General features: G+C 35.8%; 3 protein-coding genes and 1 long non-coding RNA gene across 5 annotated transcripts; 1 reads left to right on the top strand and 3 right to left on the bottom strand.

Moving 5' to 3' along the window:
* Positions 1-1949: 1949 nt before the first annotated feature.
* Positions 1950-15523, bottom strand: LOC135750233 (peptidase inhibitor 16-like). 2 transcript variants are annotated; one of them, XM_065269012.2, is made up of 6 exons: positions 15214-15523; positions 12657-12805; positions 12488-12557; positions 11481-11587; positions 11225-11316; positions 1950-2141 (listed from the first exon to the last, which is right to left on the bottom strand). In XM_065269012.2, the coding sequence occupies exons 1-6, from the start codon at positions 15367-15369 to the stop codon at positions 1990-1992; spliced, it is 726 nt and encodes a 241-aa protein (XP_065125084.1). In that variant the 5' UTR covers positions 15370-15523; the 3' UTR covers positions 1950-1989. The 2 variants fall into 2 exon arrangements, with proteins under 2 accessions (XP_065125084.1, XP_065125083.1); XM_065269011.1 differs by lacking the exon at positions 1950-2141 and adding an exon at positions 9245-11092 and having other exon boundaries at positions 15214-15522.
* On the bottom strand, positions 2151-6435 carry LOC135750307 (peptidase inhibitor 15-like). The gene is made up of 5 exons (XM_065269097.1): positions 6039-6435; positions 5492-5640; positions 5292-5361; positions 2502-2611; positions 2151-2361 (listed from the first exon to the last, which is right to left on the bottom strand). The coding sequence occupies exons 1-5, from the start codon at positions 6192-6194 to the stop codon at positions 2151-2153; spliced, it is 696 nt and encodes a 231-aa protein (XP_065125169.1). The 5' UTR covers positions 6195-6435.
* Positions 15524-15862: 339 nt separating the features above from the next.
* LOC135750234 (uncharacterized) lies at positions 15863-17041 on the top strand. Its single transcript, XR_010532637.1, has 2 exons — positions 15863-15970; positions 16220-17041. It is a non-coding gene; the product is annotated as an uncharacterized lncRNA (long non-coding RNA).
* Positions 17042-17273: 232 nt separating this feature from the next.
* On the bottom strand, positions 17274-23608 carry LOC135750232 (peptidase inhibitor 15-like). Its single transcript, XM_065269010.1, has 6 exons — positions 23245-23608; positions 20354-20502; positions 20182-20257; positions 19117-19226; positions 18892-18983; positions 17274-18766 (listed from the first exon to the last, which is right to left on the bottom strand). The coding sequence occupies exons 1-6, from the start codon at positions 23398-23400 to the stop codon at positions 18345-18347; spliced, it is 1005 nt and encodes a 334-aa protein (XP_065125082.1). The 5' UTR covers positions 23401-23608; the 3' UTR covers positions 17274-18344.
* Positions 23609-24024: the final 416 nt, after the last annotated feature.

Raw genomic sequence — 24024 nt, 5'->3', positions numbered from 1 at the left:
ATGTCCAGAAGTTTCACCTCAGCCATGAATATAAAGATCAATAGGTTTTGTTTTATTTAGTTTTTGCTGGTGGTGTCTTGTTCAGATGATGAGATTTGAAGAGTTTTCTGTCTTCATTGATCAGTAATGTTCCTCTGATGTGGAGATGTTTATGAACCAGGATTATGCTGTGGACATGACAGATGAGCGGTGTTTTACTGAGATAAAGTGAAGCTCTTTGACCCAGTGGACTGCTGCTGAGACTTCATCATGACTGAGGACATCAATCTGAGCTTCAGGCGGAGAAATACTGTGTCCAGTCCTGTATGTGCTATCTTTATTTTGCAATACAAGAGACATTTTAAGATAATACTAAAAACTGTCTTTGTCTGTCTCTAGGCCACCACTCTTATAAAATATAAATTCATTTATTTGTTACATAATGCGTCAGAAAGTCAAGTTGGCTTTGTTCGAGTGAATTATTGACTGGGGACGGATTCACAAAAATACAAATAATGATGAAAAAGTTCAAGTGATGTCTTATGAATAACCAAGCTGATGGATTTAATCCTCTGGTGTATTTGAGCATCTACTCCAGAGAGCGACTCAGAGATGCTGACATTTGCTTTGTTGTTATTATTATTCTTTCATGTTATATTTATTCAGTAGAAATGTTAATCAGTCCGGCTCGATGGTGTTAATGTTATAAAGAGATGTTTAGTCTTTCCTTGTTAATCCTATTAGTGTCTGAATGAATGAATAGAATTGATTGCTTTTGTTTCTTTATATTTTCCCTTTATTAAGAGACACTGGATATAATCCGGAAATGTCAGTCAAAACTGAAATATCTTTTTTTTGTTTACTATCGGCTCCTAACCAGACATCAGATTTATTTCTTACATTCACATTTGCAGAGTTGTGTAGGTTTAACGGATCTGATAGAAGTGTATTTTGTTACATTAGCAAATCTGACAGGCATTTTGTTTTGCATTGCTGTAACAAAAAACACACTTTAAGACCATTTAAAACAGATATCAATATATTTTTTGAGTTATACTGCCATCTTGTGCCATCTGTCACCATGTGGTCATATGGTAAGCACTAGCATTCAATACTGTTCACTTAAGTCAGCACAGCTTAGGCTCAAATAGTAAAACAATTACCAAGGTGGAAACACTAAGAGTCAAAATTGAACACACATCAATCATATATAAATGGCATATATCCTATGATTTAATATGAGCTCAAATGTCATTTATGTCAGCTTCCCAAATGCAGTTTGATGGTTTTGTTGTCTGGTTATTTAAGGGCGCACTCACATTATCCCAACCAAACCAAACCATGCCTGGGCGCGATTGCCACCCCTCCCTACTCCCCCAGGTGCACGCACTCACACTGTACTTCTTATTGATCCGAGTCCGGGCGCGCTTTCGTCATTAAGATGCGATTGTTTTGAAAAAGCAGGAAGTAAAGCGCTCTCTTAACACTGGAACCCACCGTAATGATAAGTCTGTGTTTTTTTATTCGGAGTCGTTTGGTACGCGATTACAGACAGCCCTCTCACATGTCATCATATTGCTTAGTTCATCTGTCACGTGCGCAGCTCGGACATTCACGTAACCCCGCTGCGCGCATCAAAAGGTTTTTACGGAGGCAGATGAAGGTGAGTGGTCGCGCAACTGACGTCTTCACCTTTTGAATCGCGCTCAGGCGCGATTGCGCTCACACCACAGCCTTCCGCGCCTGAGCCCAAGTGAACCGCGCTCCGGCCCACCTCTGCAACCCGGCCGCGGCGCGATTAAACAATCCGCGCCCGGGCGCGGAACGAAGCGATCACACTAGTCAAACAAACCAGGCTTTGGGGGTCAAACGCGCCCGAGCGCGGTTTGGTTTGGATAATGTCATTAAGCTGCCTGGGAGCATGTTATCTTTAAAACATATACATTTTTGTATGTTTGTGTGCATGTGTGTATGTGTACATGCATTTGTTTGTTTATGCATTATGGATGTTTATGGTGCAGAAGAAGTTTTATAACAGATTGAGAGCTGCCAAACTGAAAAAGTGTTTTCTTCAGCAACAGCGGTGGACTCCTGTGCAGTGTCAGGTGGGACTGTGAGCTGTGTGGCATCAGATTCTGACTCCTCAGATGGAAGAAGTTTCACTGTGAAGATCAGAGTTTAAAGGTTTGAGTCAAGTTATGTGAGGCAAAGACTAAATGACTAAACAGGTATGCCAATTTTGAAATGTATGTTGACTTGAAATCATTTAAAGTAGATGATGCAAGATTACCACAGATGTTCTTCGCACACAGTGGCAGTTCCTCTGGACACTTTGAACAAGACTTTCCTTGCTCGTATGGTCTCTGTCCTTCATAAGTTCCTCTAATGAGGGAAACAGAATAACAGAATTGATTGACACATGATCTTTAAATATGCTGATGGTGCAAACTTCTGTGTCATCATAAATGAAATATATATTATCTTTGATCAGTATGTTAGTACAACACAGTATAGACACTTACGATGGGTAGTAATTACAGACAAGCAGTGTAGCATTCTTAAAATCCAGACCCTTAATGGTTTCACATAAATGAGCAGCACATCCGATTTTTATGCTGGTCGCCCAAACCATCTGTAATATAACAACAATACAGATATACACCCTGCAAAGGCCAGAGGCAGTCCAGTAGAAATAAACACATAACCACAGGAATTATGGGATTGGAGAGTTTGCCCTCCCATTAATGTTTAAAAAATGGGTTTTAAATCGTGTATGGGCTCACTACATGTTACTGTAGGTTTTTTTAAGCTAGTAAGTAATATTTATTTAGGCAAGGCAAGGCAAGTTTATTTGTATAGCACATTTCATACACAGAGGTCATTCAAAGTGCTTTACATACAAATGAGAAAACAAGAAATCAAAGATACCTGAATTTAAAATATAAATTAAAAGAAAATAAATGTGATTTTAATAAAAACTGTTTAAATGTGTGGAAAAAGAATAAAACAGGAATTAAAGTATAAAACAGTTAAAATAAAAACAAGAGAAATAAAAATAATTAAAATAGTGCATATATAATATAGTGCAATCAGTTCGGACGCAGCATAGTGCTCATTCAGTAAATGCATAGCTAAACAGATGTGTTTTGAGTCTGGATTTGAATGTGACTACTGTTGGAGCACATCTGATCTCTTCTGGAAGCTGGTTCCAGCTGCGACTGGCATAATAGGTAAAAGCTGACTCTCCTTGCTTTGAGTGAACCCTTGGTATTTCTAGCTGATGTGATCCTAATGATCTGAGTGATCTGTTGGGTTTATATTCAATGAGCATATCAGCAATGTATTGAGGTCCTAGTCCACTGAGTGATTTATAAACCATTAATAATACTTTAAAATCAATCCTAAATGTAACTGGGAGCCAGTGTAGAGACCTGAGGACTGGTGTGATATGTTCATATTTTCTGGTTCTGCTCAGAATCCTGGCAGCAGCGTTCTGAATGAGCTGGAGCTGTCTTATGGTCTTTTTGGGAAGGCCAGTGAGGAGGCCATTACAATAATCCACCCTGCTGGTGATGAAAGCATGCACAAGTTTCTCTAAGTCTTGTCTGGAAACAAAACATCTAATTCTTGCGATATTTTTGAGGTGATAGTATGCTGATTTAGTTATTGCTTTGATATGACTACTGAAACTAAGGTCAGATTCCAGAATCACACCAAGATTCCTGACTTGATTTTTAGTTGTTTGACCCCTAGCGTCAAGGTATGCATTCACCTTGAGAACTTCATCTTTGTTTCCAAACGCAATGACTTCAGTTTTCTCTTTGTTTAACTGAAGAAAGTTTTGGCACATCCAACTGTTAACTTCATCAATGCATTTGCACATTGAGTCAATGGGACTGTAGTCATTAGGGGATAGAGTTAAGTAGATCTGAGTGTCATCTGCATACTGTGATTGGCAATTTGGTTCTCTCTCATTATTTGGCTCAGTGGGAGCATATACAGGTTGAACAGGAGTGGGGCTAGAATTGAGCCTTGCGGGACTCCGCATGTCATGGATGTCCACTCAGATTTATGGCCACCTATACTTACATAATAACCTCTCCCTTCTAAGTATGACTTGAACCATTTCAGGACCATCCCAGAAAGCCCAACCCAGTTTTCCAGCCGGTCAAGAAGTATGTTGTGATCGACAGTGTCAAAAGCTGCACTGAGGTCGAGTAGCACCAACACTGATAGTTTGCCTGTGTCTGTATTGAGGCGAATATCATTTATTATCTTTATGAGCGCTGTCTCTGAACTGTGGTGTGGTCAGAAACCAGATTGAAAAATGTCAAAATAACCATTAGAAATTAAGAATTTGTTCAGCTGATTGAAAACAACTTTTTCAATGATCTTGCCTATGAAAGGAAGATTTGAGATTGGTCTGTAGTTGCTCAACACAGTGTTATCCAAGTTGCTCTTTTTCAGGAGGGGCTTAACAACTGCAGTTTTAAGGGACTTTGGAAAATTCCCAGAGTTAAGTGATGAATTTACCACTTCTAGGAGATCTGCTTCTAAACAGTTAAAGACACTTTTGAAAAATGAATTTGGGAGTGTGTCAAGGGCGCATTTACTAGCAACTGAGATCGCTTGCAGCCTTTAAAACAGAAATATATTGACCTTTTGGGACTTTTGTAAAAGCATGTTAACTTTATAGACTTTTGAGAACAGAAAATCAGATATTTATTATAGCAACTTTACATTAGCACTTCATGGGAACACATTTAGTATTATACATCAACAAAACATATTATAGATTAACACAGCAAAAAATGACTTTCTTACTTAGGTCAAAATGACCTAAGAAAATAAGTCAATTAAAAATATTAAATATACAATTTAAGCAAATTTGTGCATAAAACAAGTAACATTTTCAAAGAAATTCAAGAATAATTTTCTTACCCCATTACCAGATTTTTTTTGCTTGTTTTAAGCACAAATTCAATTGTATTTTAATTTAAATGGTATATTTTTGTGTAAAAACTAGACTTACTTTCTTAGGTCATTTTTCTCATCAAGAAAATTAATCTTGATTTAGGATTTTTTTATATTTGTACTGAAAACAAGACAAAAATACTAAGAGTAATTTTTTGCAGTGTACTGTATAACACATATATGATATATCACTAAGTTAATGCATTTAGGTAGCTAATTAATACTTATTAAATATTCACAATTTCATATTGAAAACATTAATTTGTAACATTATTTTTGGAGTTTCCAGAGTAAAAGCAGAATACAACTGCAAACACAATATGTGAAGTTTTACTCACCTGAGTGTAATGGTGACAAAATCCATTACAAGAGTTGCTATCAAAGTCATAATCGCGATTCTCTTCGAACCTGTGGTGTGATGATATTAACTCATGAATGTGTCTTTGCACAGAATAATATCACAAATAATAAAGATCAATTCATCCTCTGTTATGGATAAATATTTTAGATCATTTTAGTTAAATCATTAAAGTCATACCACTTCAACATTGCTTTGGTTATATTCAATCTTCCAGTTGTTACAAAGAGGTTTTGCCCCATTATGAGGTTCAGGAATTTAGGGTTGTGATCCCAGATGCATTTTGCTGCATATGATTCTGCCACCAGACGCACATCTTCATCCCACACCTGAAGCAAAAGAGGTCAAAGAAACTGTAAAAGCGTCACTATTTACATGTATGTTTGACTTTGTTACTGTGGAAGCAGGTGAATGTCATTCACAGTTAAATATTGTTATACAAGCTACTTCAAGTATTTGTGCGTCATGCCTGCAGTGCATTCAGCTTATACAAGCATCAGTAAGTGTCGATCCAATGACCTTAATGCTGCCAGTGCAATTCTCTACCAGTTACAGGAACCGAAGTTAAATTTCATCTAATTTATTCATAATTCAAAGGGAAAATGAGAATTGTTTTTAAAATAGTGTCTCAGTGCAAAAATAATCTAACTGGTCTTTATATTTTAGATGTTTGTAAATCTTTAATATTCATCTCCACAGAAAGGTGCAACAAATGTGCATCTCTTACCACTTTCTGCATGAAGGCAGCGCTGGGCTGAACCTGCGAGCGGAGGTCATTATGAATGTCCGCGATTTCTGATGCCTGCTTTTTAGTCAGATGACCGGACGCTAAACTGAGAAGGAACCAGAGCTCGGCGTTCTGGAGTGCCGCGTTCAGGTGCATGCTGACTGCTTGACAGTTTCCCCTTTTGGAAGCTAAAGTCAATGGTAAAATTCTTCTTAAGTTGTCAGGGTCTTGTCTTATGACTTGCCCAGAATTCTAACCGCTATTTCCTTTGTATGTGAGATAGAGAACTTGAGATAATATGAGAGGCCAAATGAGGCGAACTACATTAAAACACTTGTGCATTAACATTATACTTGCGCTGAAATATAAACACTTGAGCTTATGCAGCAGAAGCCAGCTGGGGTGTTTGGCCAGGTGTGCGATAGGGCAGTGGCGGCGTTTCACGAAAACCTAGGGTATGGCAAAATTTCATCGTACAAGAAGGCCATTCCCAAATAACGAATCTATAAAGCCACATTATATGTGTACATACTCCACTAACCTGTACAAAATCATACTAAGATTGCACGGATGCACACTTACACACAACAATACGGAAGCAATACAAATGAAAAACCAAAATAGAAACTTAAAATCATGTTATGTTTAATAATGCTTTTCAAACGTTGTAATTCTAAGTGCAACTCCAGCAACAGATAAACTAAAACAAGATAATATCAAAACAAAATATACTGTCACATCCCTTCACAAATCTTGTCATGGCAACTGCCCTATAAACACTTAATAAACACACAATAAAGACTTTTAAATGATGTAAAAAGAGCACAACTAAGTTAACCAACTAAGACTAAAACATTAAATAAAACTCTTAGTAAAACAGGGCTAAATGCAAAAACAAGTGGCCATATTCAAAAACATACAATTCACTTCGACTGCGTTACAATTCCCAGTGGAAAAGAATATTATTTATCCACAGAGAACAAATCATATTTCTTGAAGACATATCATATTTCTTCTGGAATAATGTGTGCAATATGCATAGCGCGAGTGTGGGGTAGAACCGTGAGTCTATTTGAATGTTAAAACAAAAAAGGATTTTACTTGCGAAAATAAAGATTATAAAAGCAGCGGTCATCATGAGACCTCCTTCAGGGGTAACCCCACTATTATAGATTGTGTTCCAGATCGTGAAGCTGCGCTGCAAGAACAACAGGCTGATGTCATCAAAGTACCACGAGGGTAGTCGAGAAATAATTGGAAAAGTTTTCCAATTTGATGTCATCCGTCTGTCAGTTCCTGTGTTATAGCATGAAGTCGAACACATGTGTAAATGATCTCTATAAGTGATGTACCAATGTTCAGATATGTTCTACTACAAATATTTACAATTATCTTTAATGAGCATCATTATAGCCTGTTGATTTCTGGTGTTTTGTCTGAATGCTTGGGTTTGGCAACTGCCATACCCTGCCATACCCAAACGTTTTAGATCTCATGTGATTGGATCGTTCTCAGAGACGTAGCAGATTGTCATGTAACTGCTAGTTACAGTACTGATCAGTCAAGTAATCGTGGTCGAGCGTACACTGTGCTTTTCCAGCACTTATGACAGAGTTGTCTAGCTAGATCCTATGTAAGTCATGCCTTTTATTGTTTTCCCTGTTTGCTGTTTCAAAGTCTGCATTAAAGACTGCATGAAATGTTGTGGTGCATTTGAGCTGGTTTTGCATGGACATGATAAGAGCGAGAGCTCAGATGATCCGGTATATTCTGTTGCTTGGTCGACTTTGTTGCTTTCCTTGTTAACAAGAGCAGCCCGAGAATGCCACTGTGTTTAAGGGAACTTCAAGCTGTTGGACTGTATGTTGTCTGTTGTGAGGGAAAACATGTGCTTGTGCTGTGTTAAAAGAAACGTAACGTTGTGATTAGCCAACATGGGTCTGCGTGTGTGTGTCAGAGGTCGTGTTAACCGAAAATTTTCAGTCTAAATTCAGTCAAAAATAACAAGATCATTGTCTGTCTGAGTTAAAGTCAAAAAATTCTAATAAGAGTAGAGTCTGCATTTATGCGCTTCATGCGTTTATAGTTTAGTTTAGTTCAATTAAGAATTTATTTTTTTATATATTTTAATCACAGTAATGTTTTGTGATTTGATTTTTCATATTTGCCTGTTCAGCACATAGGTTGCATGTTTTTCTAATCTCCACTGTCCAGGGGCGGCGTTTGTTTATGGCAGGGTAGAACATATCTGAACATTGGTACATCACTAATAGAGATCATTTACACGTGTGTTCGACTTCATGCTATAACACAAGAACCGACAAGCGGATGACATCAAGTAAAGTAAAATCCTTTTTTGTTTTAACATTCAAACAGACTCACGGTTCTTGCCAACACCCGCGCTATGCATATTGCATACATTATTCCAGAATAATATGATATGTCTTCAAGAAATATGATTTGTTCTCTGTGTAGAAATAATATTCTGTTCCACTGGGCATTGTAAAGCAGTCAAAGTGAATAGTTTTTTTTTATATGGCCACTTGTTTTTGCGTTTACTCCTGTTTTACTAAGAGTTTTATTTCGTGTTTTAGTCTTAGTTGGTTAACTTAGTTGTGCTCTTTCACATCATTTAAAAGTCTTTATTGTGTGTTTATTAAGTGTTTATTGGCAGTTGCCATGACAAGATTTGTGAAGGGATGTGACAGTATATTTGTTTTGATATTATCTTGTTTTAGTTTATCTGTTGCTGGAGTTGCACTTAGAATTACAACGTTTGAAAAGCATTATTAAACAACCATGATTTTCAATTTCTATTTTGGTTTTTCATTTGTATTGCTTCCGTATTGTTGTCTGTAAGTGTGCATCCATGCAATCTTAGTATAATTTTGTACAGGTTGGTGGAGTATGTGCACATATAACGTGTTTTATAGATTCGTTATTTGGGAATGGCCTTCTTGTACGATGAAATTTTGCCATACCCTAGGTTTTTGTGAAACGCCACCACTGATTAGGAGACACTGGATATAATCCAGAAATGTCAGTCAAAACTGAAATATTTTTAGTTTACTATCCGCTGCTAACCAGACATCAGATTTATTTCTTACATTCACATTTGCAGAGTTGTGTAGGTTTTTAGTGTATTTTGTTACATTAGCATATCTTTTGTTTTGCATTGCTGAAACAAAATCCACACTTTGAGACCATTAACATATATCAATATGTTTATTGACTTATGCTGCCATCTAGTGCCATCTGTTGTGTTTACAGTAACTTTTAATAGCGTCAATATTGCTAATAATAATTATTATTAATGGTTAATAATTGTTATTAACAATCAGTGTATACATAATAAAGAATATGACCCCACGGGTCCCCAAAATGGTTCTAAGGGGTCCCCAAAATTTCAAGAGAAAAATGAAAGTTTGAGAAAGAGAAAAAAGTAAAAATAGTGCAAAGTTTGTGTTGCCAATTATTTAAATTTGTAAAAACATTTTGCTTTTCTTATAATATCACAATAACTATTCATCTAACACAGCTTAATGTTTGGATATATATCATAGAAAAGGGGTCCCTCACTATAGGTTCATTATATGTGGGGGTCCCTGACTTAAGGAATGTGATGTAGTAATTATAATAAATATTAATCTCTTATTAAAGTTCATTTAGGTCATTTTAATTCCAGATGCCTCCCCTTTAATTTCTTAGACATTTGGAATTTTTGTAAAAGAACACAATATAATGTAAATGATATGATAAACATACAGTATATGATATAGTCACACACTACAAGGGTATCTTAGTATACAAATGTAATAAATGTTTCAAGTTATAATTAACATTAATGCTTGTCTGAAAATAAAAGCCTGGTTGTCATGCAAAAGCATTATGACTGCTGTATCAGATGCTCCACAACAAATAATACACATATAATATAATATAAAATAATGTGAAAAATATCTGCCTTTACTGTAAACTTAAAAAGACTAATATTGAGATGAACAGATCTGAAGTTGGCTAAGTGTTTATTATACTCTTAAAAACATTTCACTACACAGAATACTGTAAAAAGATAACCCTAAAAATGGCTGGGTTATTTTTGACCCATAATGGGTAAATATTGGACAGAACACATGCTGGGTTAAAAATGACCCAACGTTGGGTTGATGCTATGCAACCATGGGGTTTAATAACACAGCAGTTAGGTTAAAACAACCCAGCATTGGGTCAATTTTAACCCAGCGGTGTGTTATGTCCAATATTTACCCATTATGGGTAAAAAATAACCCAACCATGATGCTGCCCTATGACAAGGGGTTAAATAAAAACAATAGTAATTTAACCCTGATCATAAACCATTAAAATAACCACAAAAATAATACATATAGTGGACTAACACTGTTAAAAACGACCAATATCCACCAATATTGCAGACATACACAATTACAGACAAAAAAAAAAGGAAACAAAACTATCAACAAATGGGGTGAGAAAATTGTTCTTGAATTTAGCGTTTAAGAAAAATGTTCTAGATTTTTTTGCTTACCCCATTGCACAAAATCACTTCAATTTGATATTTTTGTTCTATAAACTAGACTTATTTTCTGGGGTCGTTTTGCTCATCAAGAAAAAGCTTCTTAATTTTTAGATAATATTATTGAAAACAAGACACAAATACTATGATTTTTTTTCTTGAATTTTTTTTTGCAGTGTGTGTGTGTGTGTGCCTGGTAATTGGACCAATTGTCCCCACAAAGGACATTTTGAGGTCCCCATGAGGAAACAAGCTTATAAATCAAAAAGAATGATGTTTATTGGAAATCTAAGGTATCAGAAAGTTTTCTGTGTGTGTAATGTGTGTAATGCATTATGGATGTTTATGATGCAGAAGGACTTTTATCACAGAATGAGAGCTGCCAAAATCCAAACACCCATCAGCAGAGGAGCTGAACTTCTCTCCACCTCTGATCTACTCGTTGTGCATTTCTGTTTCTTTGTGTTCTTTGTTGTGTTTTCTTCAGTAACAGTGGTGGACTCAGATTGAAGACGTTTCACTGTAAGGAACAGAGTTTAAAGGTTTGAGTCAAGTATTGTTATGTGAAGCAAAGACTAAATGACTAAACAGGTAGGCCAATTTTGGATTGTAGTTGACATGAAATCATTTAAAGTAGATGATGCAAGATTACCACAGATGTTCTCCTCACACAATGGCAGTTCCTCTGGACACTTTGAACAAGACTTTCCTTGCTCGTATGGTCTCTGTCCTTCATAATTTCCTCTAATGAGGGGAACAGAATAACAGAATTGATTGACACATGATCTTTAAATATGCTGATGGTGCAAACCTCTGGGTCATCATAAATGACATATCTCAGTATGTTAGTTTAATTCAATTCAGTATCTGTGATCAATATGTTAGTACACTGCAGTGTAGACACTTACGACGGGTAGTAATTGCAGACAAGCAGCGTACCATAACTTCCCAGACCCTTAATGGTTTCACAAAAATGAGCAGCACATCCGATTTGTGTGCTGTTCGCCCTCACCATCTGTAATATAACAACAATACAGAAATACATCCTGCAAAGGCCAGAGGCAGTCCAGTAAAAAATAAACACATACATAACCACAGGAATTATGGGATTGGAGAGTTTGCCCTACCATTAATGTTTAAAAAATGGGTTTTAAAGCGCGTATGGGCTTACTGCATGCTAGTAATATTTATTTATTAGCAGTTGTATAGAGGTCGCTTGCACCCTTTGAACAGAAATATAATGACCTCTTGGGACTTTTGTAAGAGCATGTTAACTTTATAGACTTTTGAGAACAGAAAATCTGATATTAACCATAGCAACTTTACACCCGCACTTCATGGGAACACATATAGTTTTACTTCATATTATAGATTAACACAGCAAAATTTGTATTGTTTTCAGTACAAATATCTCAAAATTCCTAAATTAGGATATATTTTCTTGATGACAAAACATACACAATTTAAGTGAATTTGTGCCTAAAACAAGCACATTTTTCTAAGAGATTCATGAAAAATTGTTTTACACCATTACCAGATTTTTAGCTTGTTTTAAGCACAAATTCTATTGTATTTTAAATTGTATATTTTTGTGTAAAAACAAGACATATTTTCTTAGGTAATTTTGTTCATTGAGAAAATATATTAATTAGATATTTGTACTGAAAACCAGACAAGAATACTAAGTAAGAGTCTTTTTTTTGCAGTGTACTGTAAAACACATATATCACTAAATTAATTGGATTTAGCCTATAAACTAATACATTTTATATATTTACAATTTCATATTGAAAACATTAATTTATAACATTATTTTTAGAGACTCCAGAGTAAAACCATTATTTGGTTTTATGGCACTTCTGCAGTGTGCCAATAACAATACAACTGCAAACACAATATGTGAACTTTTACTCACCTGAGTGTAATCGTGACAAGTTCCACGACAAATGTTGTTTTCAAAGTCATAATTGCGATTCTCTTCGAACCTGTGGTGTGATGATATTAACTCATGATTCTTTGCACAGAATAATATCACAAATAATAAAGATCAATCCATCCTCTGTTATAAATCATTTTAGTCATACCACTTCAACATTTCTTTGGTTATATTCAATGGACCAGGTGTTACAGAGAGGTTTTCTCCCAGTTTGAGGTTCTCGAGATCAGGGTTGTCATTAAAGATACATTTTGCTGCATATGATTCTGCCACCAGACGCACTGTTTCATTCCACACCTGAAGCAAAAGAGGTCAAAGAAACTGTAAGTTAAGCATTACTGTCCCAGACAGCAGACAACTCTGGACCCGGGTCCACGTCGAAGTTAACAGCTCCGGTGAGGATCTGGTGCAGATCCGGCTCACAGCCATCTGCTGTCTGGGGTCACTATTTAGGTTTGACTTTGTTACTGTTGTGAATGTATAACAAGGTCATTCACAGTTATATATTGTTATATAGGCCTACATTATACAAGAAATATAACTATAAGTATTTCTGCGTCATGCCTGAAGTGCATTCAGCTTATACATGCATCGGTAAGTGTTGCCTGGGAGTAAAACCCATGACCTTAATGCTGCCAATGCAATTCTCTACCAATTAAGCCGCAAAAACAGAAGTTAAACTTATTTATTTATTCATAATTTAAAGATAGAAAAGTAGCCTTGTTTTTAAAGTGTAATTTTGATGTTCTTTATTTTGTAGATGCTAAATATTATTTCTAATTCTTTCTTTTCATTTTAAGGAGAAAATATTTTTCTGGAGATCCACGTTATAGTGATTGGAAATGAAAGAAAAGAGATGCTGCACAAACAGTGTCAAGTTCACAACATAAACTAGGAAGTAAGAGAGAACGAGCACATGGGATTTTATTAAAACAGAAACTCAACAGTACGTTCCTGTGGTCTCGTATAACACCCACATTCCTCAGCGTAACACACAAGTTGCACAACACTATTCCCCAACTAGAAACACACATACTATTCATTCAAAATAAACCACATTATAAGACTCCCATCTTCTTTTAATAAAGTTGTGTAAATCCAATCTTGTTCAGCTCTTATTTACCGTAAGTGTTTTGGTTAAACTGCATCACATGGCAAGTCATGAAATCTTTTTCGTACTTTCAAACAATGATACCAGTATATACATGAGTGGATGTTGGGTACAACAGTATACTTTTTATTTTGTTACTGTAATCATATTTACAGTAGACTCCCCTGTGTTATGGGTACGCAACAATTCAATTACCCGGTTAATAACGTGATTACTGTTGTTTACAAATGTTAGGGTTAGGAAAGTAATGAGAAAGTACGATTAATTCTTGTGATTGACGGCAATGAATTTTTTACATAAAAGGGCTCATATGCCATATTCATTGACAACAGACATGGCACGACTTATTTTGATATACACTGCTCAGTGTTTATATAGGTCCACTCTACAGAGTGTTAAAAAGTAACACAGAAGTAGTATTAAAGCTACAATCTGTGACTTTATCCTCATCTCTGTTTGAAACCTAAAATTGCATATTACATCTCACTTGTACAGTTTATCATATTTATAGAGTATTATTAACTTAGGTTTAGATGTAGGCTTTGTTTTATTTAAAGTCGCCATTATTGTGATCAGTGCTTGTTTTAGTACGACTTCACCATTGTTGAGATTCACACTCTGAGGTTTGATGTTTGTGTGTTTAAATCAAACAACGGTTAATTTTTATTGATATTAGAGTGCCTGATCGCATACTTTAGTATCACATTGTTGACAGTAAACTTCTGGTGTGTAATCCAACACTAAAATAATGAATCTTGTTTTGTTGTTGCTTGACATTATATCCCAATCACCACCATGGAATTGTACTACTGTCTCTTTTTTGGCACAACAAACATGTTTTAAACACATGGGGCCGGTTTCCCGGAGAGGGATTAGAATAGTCCTAGACCAAAATAAATTTAATGGCTGTCCAAACTGAAAACAACTTGCACTTACATATCTTAAAATATATCAGTGCCTTCTGTTTTGCCTCAAAATGCACGCCAGTAATGTTTATAGTAAGACATATTTGTTAAAACTAGTTATATTTCCTAATTAAACTAAGGCCTAGTCCTGGTTTAAGCTAATCCCTGTCCGGGAAACCACCAAATGTTTTAGCAGCCAGAAAACCCAAACAAGCTAAAAATCAAGAGTCTAACAAACTAAAACAAACACTGATCACCATAATGTCGACTTTACTAAATTAAAGCCAACATCTAAATCTAATTTAATAAATAACTCTACAATTTCAGTTTCAAACAGAGAAGGTGCTAGTATGTTGCAATATGCATCTTTTAGGTACTGCCCTAGTGACAACTTTTGTACCTTTTACCTATTTCCTGATAGTTTACCATACTGTATATGAATGTACATACATGACATTTAAGGGCAATTTTTTATTTGTGTTCCTGCAAAGAAAGTTATATCATAAAAGCATGAGTCTTAAAACGTTTTATTTTGAACTACATTGTTAACTGTTTCAGGTTGAATTGAAATATCACGTTCAACAGCTCTAGAAACAATCCTCTCAACTGACTTAAAGAACAAGCAGAATTGTAGCCAAATCCTTAATATCCATCTCCACAGAAAGGTGCAACAAATGTGCATCTCTTACCAATTTCTGCATGAAGGCAGCGCTGGGCTGAACCTGCGAGCGGAGGTCATTATGAATGTCCACGATGTCTGATGCCTGCTGTTCAGTCAGATGACCGGACGCTAAACTGAGAAGAATCCAGAGCCCGGCGTTCCGGAGGGCCGCATTCAGGCGCATGCTGACTGCTTGACAGTTTCCCCTTTTAGAAGCTAAAGTCAATGGTAAAATTCTTCTTAAGTTGTCTGTGGTCTTGTCTTATGACTTGCCCAGAATTCTTACCGCTATTTCCTTTGTGTGTGTCTGAAAGAGAGAAATCAGTTCCACACTAACTACAAAACCCTTGCAAAACCCTAAAATGAAACTCCCACCCGGACTGTCCTATACGCCCAGACTCATATTACACACTGTTACAATTACACTCCACCAGCTTACTCACATTACCTCATCATACGTGTTGTTCACTGAGTCACTGCCTGTTGTCCAACTTAGTCCAAAGCTCACAGTCTTATGATATGAGGAGGTTTTATTTATTTTGCATGTAATAACATGCAGCTCTGGTGAAGGAATGCCAAAGATACCAATGCATGTGATCTGATTTCATCTCCCCTTGTTTTTCATTGGGCAGTGTTGTACTCCTATTGCTAACTTCATTTCCTTTGTACCAGACGGTGCTTTCTCCAGTGTGGATTTAACCATAAGCTTGTCCTGTTTGACGAACGAGCCCTAAAGCTGATCTGCCCCACAACAGGTTACCCAAAGCAAGGACTCATCATGAACCGTAAGCAACGTCAGTGAGATTCTCTGCATACTTTATCGCTGAGTTGTTAACAGATTAAATAATTTAATTATCAAGTATAAAAATGCCTCGTGACTGTGGAACAACATTTCGAACTTCCTGAAGCTGTTATGAATAACATAACATAATAATATATTAGGGATTTATTTTCTTCTTGCATCATATACACAGTTGTCACTTGATGTATTTTTTTAGGAAGATCTCAGAAAAATATTTTCATTTTACTTTCAGGCCAATGCAGAAACAATATGACTTTCTTTTGAAAACAGAGAGCCCTTTCAGTAGTTTATTATCCCATCTGTAAATGTCCAGAAGTTTCACCTGAATATAAAGATCAATAGGTTTTGTTTTATTTTGTTTTTGCTGGTGGTGTCTTGTTCAGATGATGAGATTTGAAGAGTTTTCTGTCTTCATTGATCAGTAATGTTCCTCTGATGTGGAGATGTTTATGAACCAGGATTATGCTGTGGACATGACAGATGAGCGGTGTTTTACTGAGATAAAGTGAAGCTCTTTGACCCAGTGGACTGCTGCTGAGACTTCATCATGACTGAGGACATCAATCTGAGTTTCAGGCCTATAGAGACGGGCGGAGAAATACTGTGTCCAGTCCTGTATGTGCTATCTTTATTTTGCAATACAAGAGACATTTTAAGATAATACTAAAAACTGTCTTTGTCTGTCTTCAGGTCACCACTCTTTTATAAAATATAAATTCATTTATTTGTTACATAATGCGTCAGAAAGTCAAGTTGGCTTTGTTCGAGTAAATTATTGACTGGGGACAGATTCACAAAAATACAAATAATGATGAAAAAGTTCAAGTGATGTCTTATGAAAAACCAAGCTGATGGATTTAATCCTCTGGTGTATTTGAGCATCTACTCGACTCTGAGAAGCTGACATTTGCTTTGTTGTTATTATTATTCTTTCATTTTATATTTATTCAGTAGAAATGTTAATCGGTCCGGCTCGACGGTGTTAATGTTATAAAGAGATGTTTAGTCTTTCCTTGTTAATCCTATTAGTGTCTGAATGAATGAATAGAATTGATTGCTTTTGTTTTTTATCTTTTCCTTTTATTAAGAGACACTTGATTTAATCCGGAAATGTCATTCAAAACTGAATCATCTTTAGTTTACTATCAGCTGCTAACCAGACATCAGATTTATTTCTTACATTCACATTTGCAGAGTTGTGTAGGTTTAACGGATCTGATAGAAGTGTATTTTGTTAGCATATCTGACAAGCATTTTGTTTTGTATTGCTGTAACAAAAAACACACTTTACAACATTTATCAATATATTTATTAAGTTACACTGCCATCTAGTGCCATCTGTTGTGTTTATAGCAACTTTTTATAGCGTCAATATTGCTTATGAAAATGAGTATTAATGGTCACGAATTGTTATTGACAATCAGTGCAAACACAAGAAAAAATATGACCCCAGGGGACCCCGAAAATGTTTTAAAGGGTCCCCAAAATTGCAAGAGAAAAAGAACATTTGAGGAATGGGATGTAATAATTATAATAAATATACATTTTTTAATAATATTTTTAAAGTGTATTAAAGTTCGTTTAGGTCATTTTACTTCCAGTTGCCTCCTATTTAATTTCTTAGACATTTGTAATTTACTCTAAAAACACAATATACTGTAAATGATATGAAAACATACAGTACATATATGATATAGTCACTTGTACAAATGTAATAAATGCTTTCAAGTTATAGTTAACATTAATTCTTGTCAGCAAATCTATTAAAAGCATGATTGTCATGCAAAAGCATTATGACTGCTGTATCGGTATGTAAGTATTTTACTCATAAAACAACAGGCCTATCAAAAGAGAGGCTCATGAATATTACTCATTTCAAGCCAAAAAGACCTGTTTTTAGCAGAACTCCTGAAAAAAGGAGCTGTAAAAAATACATAGAGATTGTTTTTGGCACCTAAACTGTAAATATATTCTTAAGGACATCATAAATATAACCCTTGAAATATGGGACCTTTAAATTGTATATTGGTTGTCTAAAAACTAGACTTATTATCTTAAGTCATTTTGCTCATCAAGAAAACCATTAAGAATTTTTAGATATTTCTACTGAGGACAAGAAAAAAATACTAAGAAAGTCATTTTTTTGCAGTGTGATACTTTGTCATCTGGTTATTTTGAATTAAGAAAGAGTCATTAAGCCGGGAGCATGTTATCTTTAAAACATATCAATTGTTGTTTATGCATGTTATGTGTGTATGCATGCTTGCGTGTGTGTGTGTGTGTGTGTGCGCGCGCGCGCGCGCGCGCGTGTATGTGTGTAATGCATTATGGATGTTTGTAAAGCAGAAGGACTTTTATCACAGAATGAGAGCTGCCAAAATCCAAACACCCATCAGCAGAGGAGCTGAACTTCTCTCCACCTCTGATCTACTCGTTGTGACTTTGGGTATCTTTGTGTCCTCCATTGTGTCTTCAGGAGCTGAACTTCTCTCCACCTTTGATCTACTCGTTGTGAATTTTTGTATCTTTGTGTCCTCCGTTGGGTGTTCAGGAGCTGAACTTCTCTCCACCTCTGATCTACTTGTTGTAAATTTTTGTATCTTTGTGTTCTCCGTTGTGTCTTCAGGATCTGAACTTCCCTCCACCTCTTTCCATGTCCGTGTCTTTGTATCCTCTGTTGTGTCTTCTTTAGTAACAGCGGTGGGCTCCTGTGCAGTGTCAGGTGGGACTGTGGGCTGTGTGGCATCAGATTCTGACTCCTCAGATGGAAGAAGTTTCACTGTGAAGATCAGAGTTTGAGTCAAGTATTGTTATGTGAGGCAAAGACTAAATGACTAAACAGGTAGGCTAATTTTGAAATGTATGTTGAATTGAAATCATTTAAAGTAGATGATGCAAGATTACCACAGATGTTCTCCGCACACAATGGCAGTTCCTCTGGACACTTTGAACAAGACTTTCCTTGCTCGTATGGTCTCTGTCCTTCATAATTTCCTCTAATGAGGGGAACAGAATAACAGAATTGATTGACACATGATCTTTAAATATGCTGATGGTGCAAACCTCTGGGTCATCATAAATGACATATCTGTGATCAATTTGTTAGTACACTGCAGTGTAGACACTTACGATGGGTAGTAATCACAGACAAGCAGCGTAGCCTTCTTAAAATTCAGACCCTCAATGGTTTCACATAAATGAGCAGCACATCCGATTTTTGTGCTGGTCGCCCACACCATCTGTAATATAACAACAATACAGAAATACATCCTGCAAAGGCCAGAGGCAGTCCAGGAAAAAATAAACACATAACCACAGGAATTATGGAGAGTTTGCCCTACCATGAAAATTTAAAATGGGTTTTAAATCATGTATGGGCTTACTGCATGTGACTGTAGGTTTTTCAAGATTATAATATTTATTTATGAGAAACTGAGATCGCTTGTAGCTTTCAAAACGTCACTTGCAAATCTTATTTATCCAGAGCTTGAGGTGATGTTATACAATAACTACAAATCAAACTTATAAAGATAGATAGTCAGACAGAGAGTAATGCTTTGTTAGGTCAAGATCTCAGGAAAATAACTTGTCATGTCAAGCTCTTGAACAGAAATATATTGAAAATCAGATATTAACCATAGCAACTTTACACCAGCACTTTATAGGAACACATATAGTATTATACATCAACAAAACATCTTTTTTTACTACATATTATAGATTAACAGAGCAAAAAATGACTTTCTTTCTTAGTATTTTTGTATTGTTTTCAGTACAAATATCTAAAAAAAACCTAAAGTAAAATACATTTTCTTGATGAGCAAAATGACTTTAGAAAATAAGTCTAGTTTTTGGAAACAAACAAAATACATAATTTAAGTAAATTTGTGCCTAAAACAAGTACATTTTTTCAAAGAAATTAGCAGATATTTTTGGCTTGTTTTAAGCACAAATTAAATTGTATTTTAATTTAAATTGACTTATTTTCTTAGGTCATTTTGTTCATCAAGAAAATTTATTATTTTTTTAAATATTTGTACTGAAAACAGGATAAAAATACTAATTAAGAGTCATTTTTGCATTGTCCTGTATAACACATATATCACTAAATTAATCGCATTTAGCCTATAAACTAATACTTATTATATATTCCCAATTTTCCACTGCAAACACAATATGTGAACTTTTACTCACCTGAGTGTAATGGCCACACATTTTGCCTTCATTACAAGAGTTGCTATCAAAGTCATAATCGCGATTCTCTTCGAACCTGTGTGATGATGTTAACTAATGATTCTTTGCACAGAATAATATCACAAATAATAAAGATCAATTCATCCTCTGTTATAAATCATTTTAGTCATACCAGTCCAACATTGCTTTGGTTATATTCAATGGACCAGTTGTCACAAAGAGGTTTTCTCCCATTGTGAGGTTCGGGAGTGCAGGGTTGTGATCCCAGATACATTTGGCTGCATATGATTCTGCCACCAGACGCAGTTCTTCATTCCACACCTGAAGCAAAAGAGGTCAAAGAAAATGTAAGTTAAGCCTTACTGTCCCAGACGGCAGACAACTCTGGACGTTGAAGTTGGCAGCTCCAGTGAGGATTAAGGTAAAGGTACACAAGTTGTCACTGGGACAGTACCCTTTCAAAAAGGTACACTTTTGTACCCAAAGAGTGCATAGTACTTCAAAGGTAGTTCAAAGATAGATATTTGTACCTAAATGGGTTAAAGGTAGGGTAACACATTTTGAAAAATGCTAACGGTAGCCGCCTAGCAATGAAATCCCGATCCCACCCTCAAGTCAAATCGCCATCCAAAGTCACGCCTCTTTCCAAACACATGAACACGCACAGATCAGACGGTCACGTCTCATGTCTCATTCAGCAGTGAGAAAACTTTGCAGTACAAAGTGAATAACATTTCCAAAATAACCAACATAAACAACTGGTTTACATAAGAATTAGTTTAAGCACACGTTCGATTGTGTAGACGTAGTAACTATATCGTTATGCTAATCCGGAAAACGAACACAAATTCATAAGCAACACAACGTTTCATCAAAGTAGAATATCTGAATCCATCTCAATACAAACATATCGCGTACCTACCTTACCAAAATAAACAGTGCAACGACCCTTTCAGACCCTTTGCCTCCTGTAGCTGTTTGCATCTCGCGGTAAAGCAGTAAATTTACAGATGTTAATTTGAGTTTTTGCTCTTGCTGATCCAGGCAGTTTTTGCTGTTGTTGTTATAAAAGATGCATTTAGTTTTGTTGCTCCTGTGTAGATTGTCAATTCAGCAGAAAAGTTTGCTGTTCTCGCTGTTTACAGACAGAGCGCACGTGAACGCGCCGATGACGTATGGTATCTGCGTGGACTCGCTGCGCGGTGGGAATTCAAATTACGCTTACGTATGAGGGACATAAAAGGAAACGTCCGTTCGGACCGAAATCTATGATTTGTTGAACATTTTTTGGTCCTACGCCTTTCACAGATGACATACATTTTTACAAATACATTTAAACAACTTAACACAGTGATTGCTATCAGAATGTGAGGAGACTTTTAACCAGCATATCTAAAAATGTTTCAGGATCAAATCTATTACCCTACCTTTAAATGTAAATTAACACTGCTCCACTTTACAGAGTGTTAAAAAGTAACAATGTGACTTTATCCTTTTTATCACCATCTCTGTTTGAAAACTAAAATTTCAGTTTACATCTTACTTGTAGAGTTAATCTTATTTGTAGAGTTTAATTAACTGTTAGATGGTTTAGAGGTTTAGATTTTGGCTTATATTTAAAGTCACCGTTATGGCGATCAGTGTTTGTTTTAGTTGAACTTTTGATTTTAAGCTTGTTTTGTTTTTCTGGCTGCTATAACTTTGTGTGTTTAAAACTTGTTTATTGTGGCCAAAAAAGAGACAGTAGTGCAATTCTATGGTGGTGATAAGGATATAATGTCAAACAACACCATCTAAAAAAATAGTATTTAAATGTATTATTTTAGTGTTTGCTTGCTCACAGAAATATTTGCCTGTCAATAATGTGATACTAAAGTATGAGATCTGGCACTCTCATATCAGTTCATCATTCTGAAGAATTTTAAACGCTGTACAATTAAAAATTAACCGTTGTCAAATTTTGACACACAAACATTGAGAATCAGTGTTTGAATTTCAACAATGGTGATAATAAAATGAAAGCTTCATGCTGCAATGCATGCTGGATATCAACAAATTTCAGATCTCATTCAGAACTCTCAGAATGCACTGCGACATGAAAAAAATTTGACTATTTCTTTTTCACCATTCTTGAGGTTCACACTCTGATGTTTGTGTGTTTAAATCAGACAACGGTTAATTTATTATTGATATGAGGGTGCCTGATTGCAAACTTTAGTATCACATTGTTGACAGTAAAAAATACTTCTGGTGTGTAATCCAACACTAAAATAATAAATCTTTTTTTGTTGTTGCTTGACATTATATCCTAACCACCACCATAGAATTGCACTACTGTCTCTTTTTTGACAAAAACAAACATGTTTTAAACAGTTTTAACAAGTTATAGCAGCCAGAAAAGCCAAACAAGCTAAAAATCATGAGTCAAAAGTCGAACTAAAACAAACACTAATCGCCATAATTGTGACTTTACTAAAACAAAGCCAACATCTAAATCTAAGTTAATAAATAACTCTACAATATGTAAAATGCAATTTTCAGTTTCAAACAGAGATGGTGGTAGAGAGGATAAAGTCACAGATTGACTTTTAACATCGCTTCGGTGTTACTTTTTAACATTCTGAGAGTGGACCTATATAAACAATGAGCATTGTTAATTTAACTCTGGGGCTTTTTCTGGGTATAAATGTCTTAATATGTAGATGTACCTTGGTACCAATATGCATCTTTTAGGTACTGCCCTAGTGACAACTTTTGTACCTTTTACCTATTTCCTGATAGTGTACCATTCTGTATATGAATGTACATACATGACATTTAAGAGCAATTTTTTATTTGTGTTCATGCAAAGAAAATTATATCATAAAAGCATGAGTCTTAAAAAGTTTTTATTTTTAGAGTAAACTAAAACATTAACTGTTTCAGGTTGAATTAAAATACAAGACATTACGTTCAACAGCTCTAGCAACAATTCTCTCAACTGACTTAAAGAACAAGCAAAAATGTAGCCAAATCCTTAATATCCATCTCCACAGAAAGGTGCAACAAATGTGCATCTCTTACCACTTTCTGCATGAAGGCAGCGCTGGGCTGAACCTGCGAGCGGAGGTCATTATGAATGTCCACGATGTCTGATGCCTGATCTTCAGTCAGATGACCAGACGCTAAACTCAGAAGGATCCAGAGCCCGGCGTTCCGGAGGGCAGCGTGCAGGTGCATGCTGACTGCCTGACAGTTTCCACTTTTAGAAGCTAAAGTCAATGGTAAAATTCTTCTTAAGTTGTCTGTGGTCTTGTCTTATGACTTGCCCAGAATTCTTACCGCTATTTCCTTTGTATGTATGTGTGTGATAGAGAGAAAGAGAGAACATGAGAGACGAATCTGTCATCTATTCCAGTTCCACACTAACTACAAAACCCCTTGCAAAACCCCAAAATGAACTCCCACCCGGACTGTCCCATACGCCCAGACTCATATTACACACTGATACAATCACACTCCACCGGCTTACTCACATTAACTCATCATAAGTGTTAACACTGACTCACTGCCTGTTGTCCAACTCAGTCCTGAAAAGCTGAAAATCTTATAATATGAGGAGGTTTAATTTATTTTGCATGTCATAGCATGCAGCTTGGGTAAAATAATGCCAGAGATAGCAATACATGTGATCTCATTTCATCTCCCCTTGTTTTTCATTGGGCAGTGTTGTACTCCTATTGATAAATTAATTTCCTCTGTACCAGACGGTGCATTCTCCTGTGTGAATTTAAAGCTCGTCCTGTATGATGAACGAGCCCTAGCTGATCTGCCCCACAACAGGTTACCCAAAGCAAGGACTCA

The sequence above is a fragment of the Paramisgurnus dabryanus genome, chromosome 21, assembly GCF_030506205.2.
Source record: "Paramisgurnus dabryanus chromosome 21, PD_genome_1.1, whole genome shotgun sequence".
NCBI lineage: Eukaryota > Metazoa > Chordata > Actinopteri > Cypriniformes > Cobitidae > Paramisgurnus > Paramisgurnus dabryanus.
Note: the sequence above shows the minus strand (reverse complement) of the source record. Positions and strands in the feature narration are given on the sequence as shown.

What these genes read in the sequence shown, in the direction of transcription:
- LOC135750232 (XM_065269010.1), bottom strand. Translation starts at nt 23,400, where the DNA reads ATGCACCTGCACGCTGCCCTCCGGAACGCCGGGCTCTGGATCCTTCTG. An exon ending in TGTGTGGCCATTACACTCAG is followed by an intron (nt 19,227 to 20,181) that starts GTGAGTAAAAGT and finishes GTTATATTACAG; the next exon opens with ATGGTGTGGGCGACCAGCAC. An exon ending in GTCTGTGATTACTACCCATC is followed by an intron (nt 18,984 to 19,116) that starts GTAAGTGTCTAC and finishes TCCCCTCATTAG; the next exon opens with AGGAAATTATGAAGGACAGA.
- LOC135750307 (XM_065269097.1), bottom strand. Translation starts at nt 6,194, where the DNA reads ATGCACCTGAACGCGGCACTCCAGAACGCCGAGCTCTGGTTCCTTCTC. An exon ending in TTTGTCACCATTACACTCAG is followed by an intron (nt 2,612 to 5,291) that starts GTGAGTAAAACT and finishes GTTATATTACAG; the next exon opens with ATGGTTTGGGCGACCAGCAT. An exon ending in GTCTGTAATTACTACCCATC is followed by an intron (nt 2,362 to 2,501) that starts GTAAGTGTCTAT and finishes TTCCCTCATTAG; the next exon opens with AGGAACTTATGAAGGACAGA.
- LOC135750233 (XM_065269011.1), bottom strand. Translation starts at nt 15,369, where the DNA reads ATGCGCCTGAATGCGGCCCTCCGGAACGCCGGGCTCTGGATTCTTCTC. An exon ending in CTGCCTTCATGCAGAAATTG is followed by an intron (nt 12,806 to 15,213) that starts GTAAGAGATGCA and finishes CTTTTGCTTCAG; the next exon opens with GTGTGGAATGAAACAGTGCG. An exon ending in CTTGTCACGATTACACTCAG is followed by an intron (nt 11,588 to 12,487) that starts GTGAGTAAAAGT and finishes GTTATATTACAG; the next exon opens with ATGGTGAGGGCGAACAGCAC.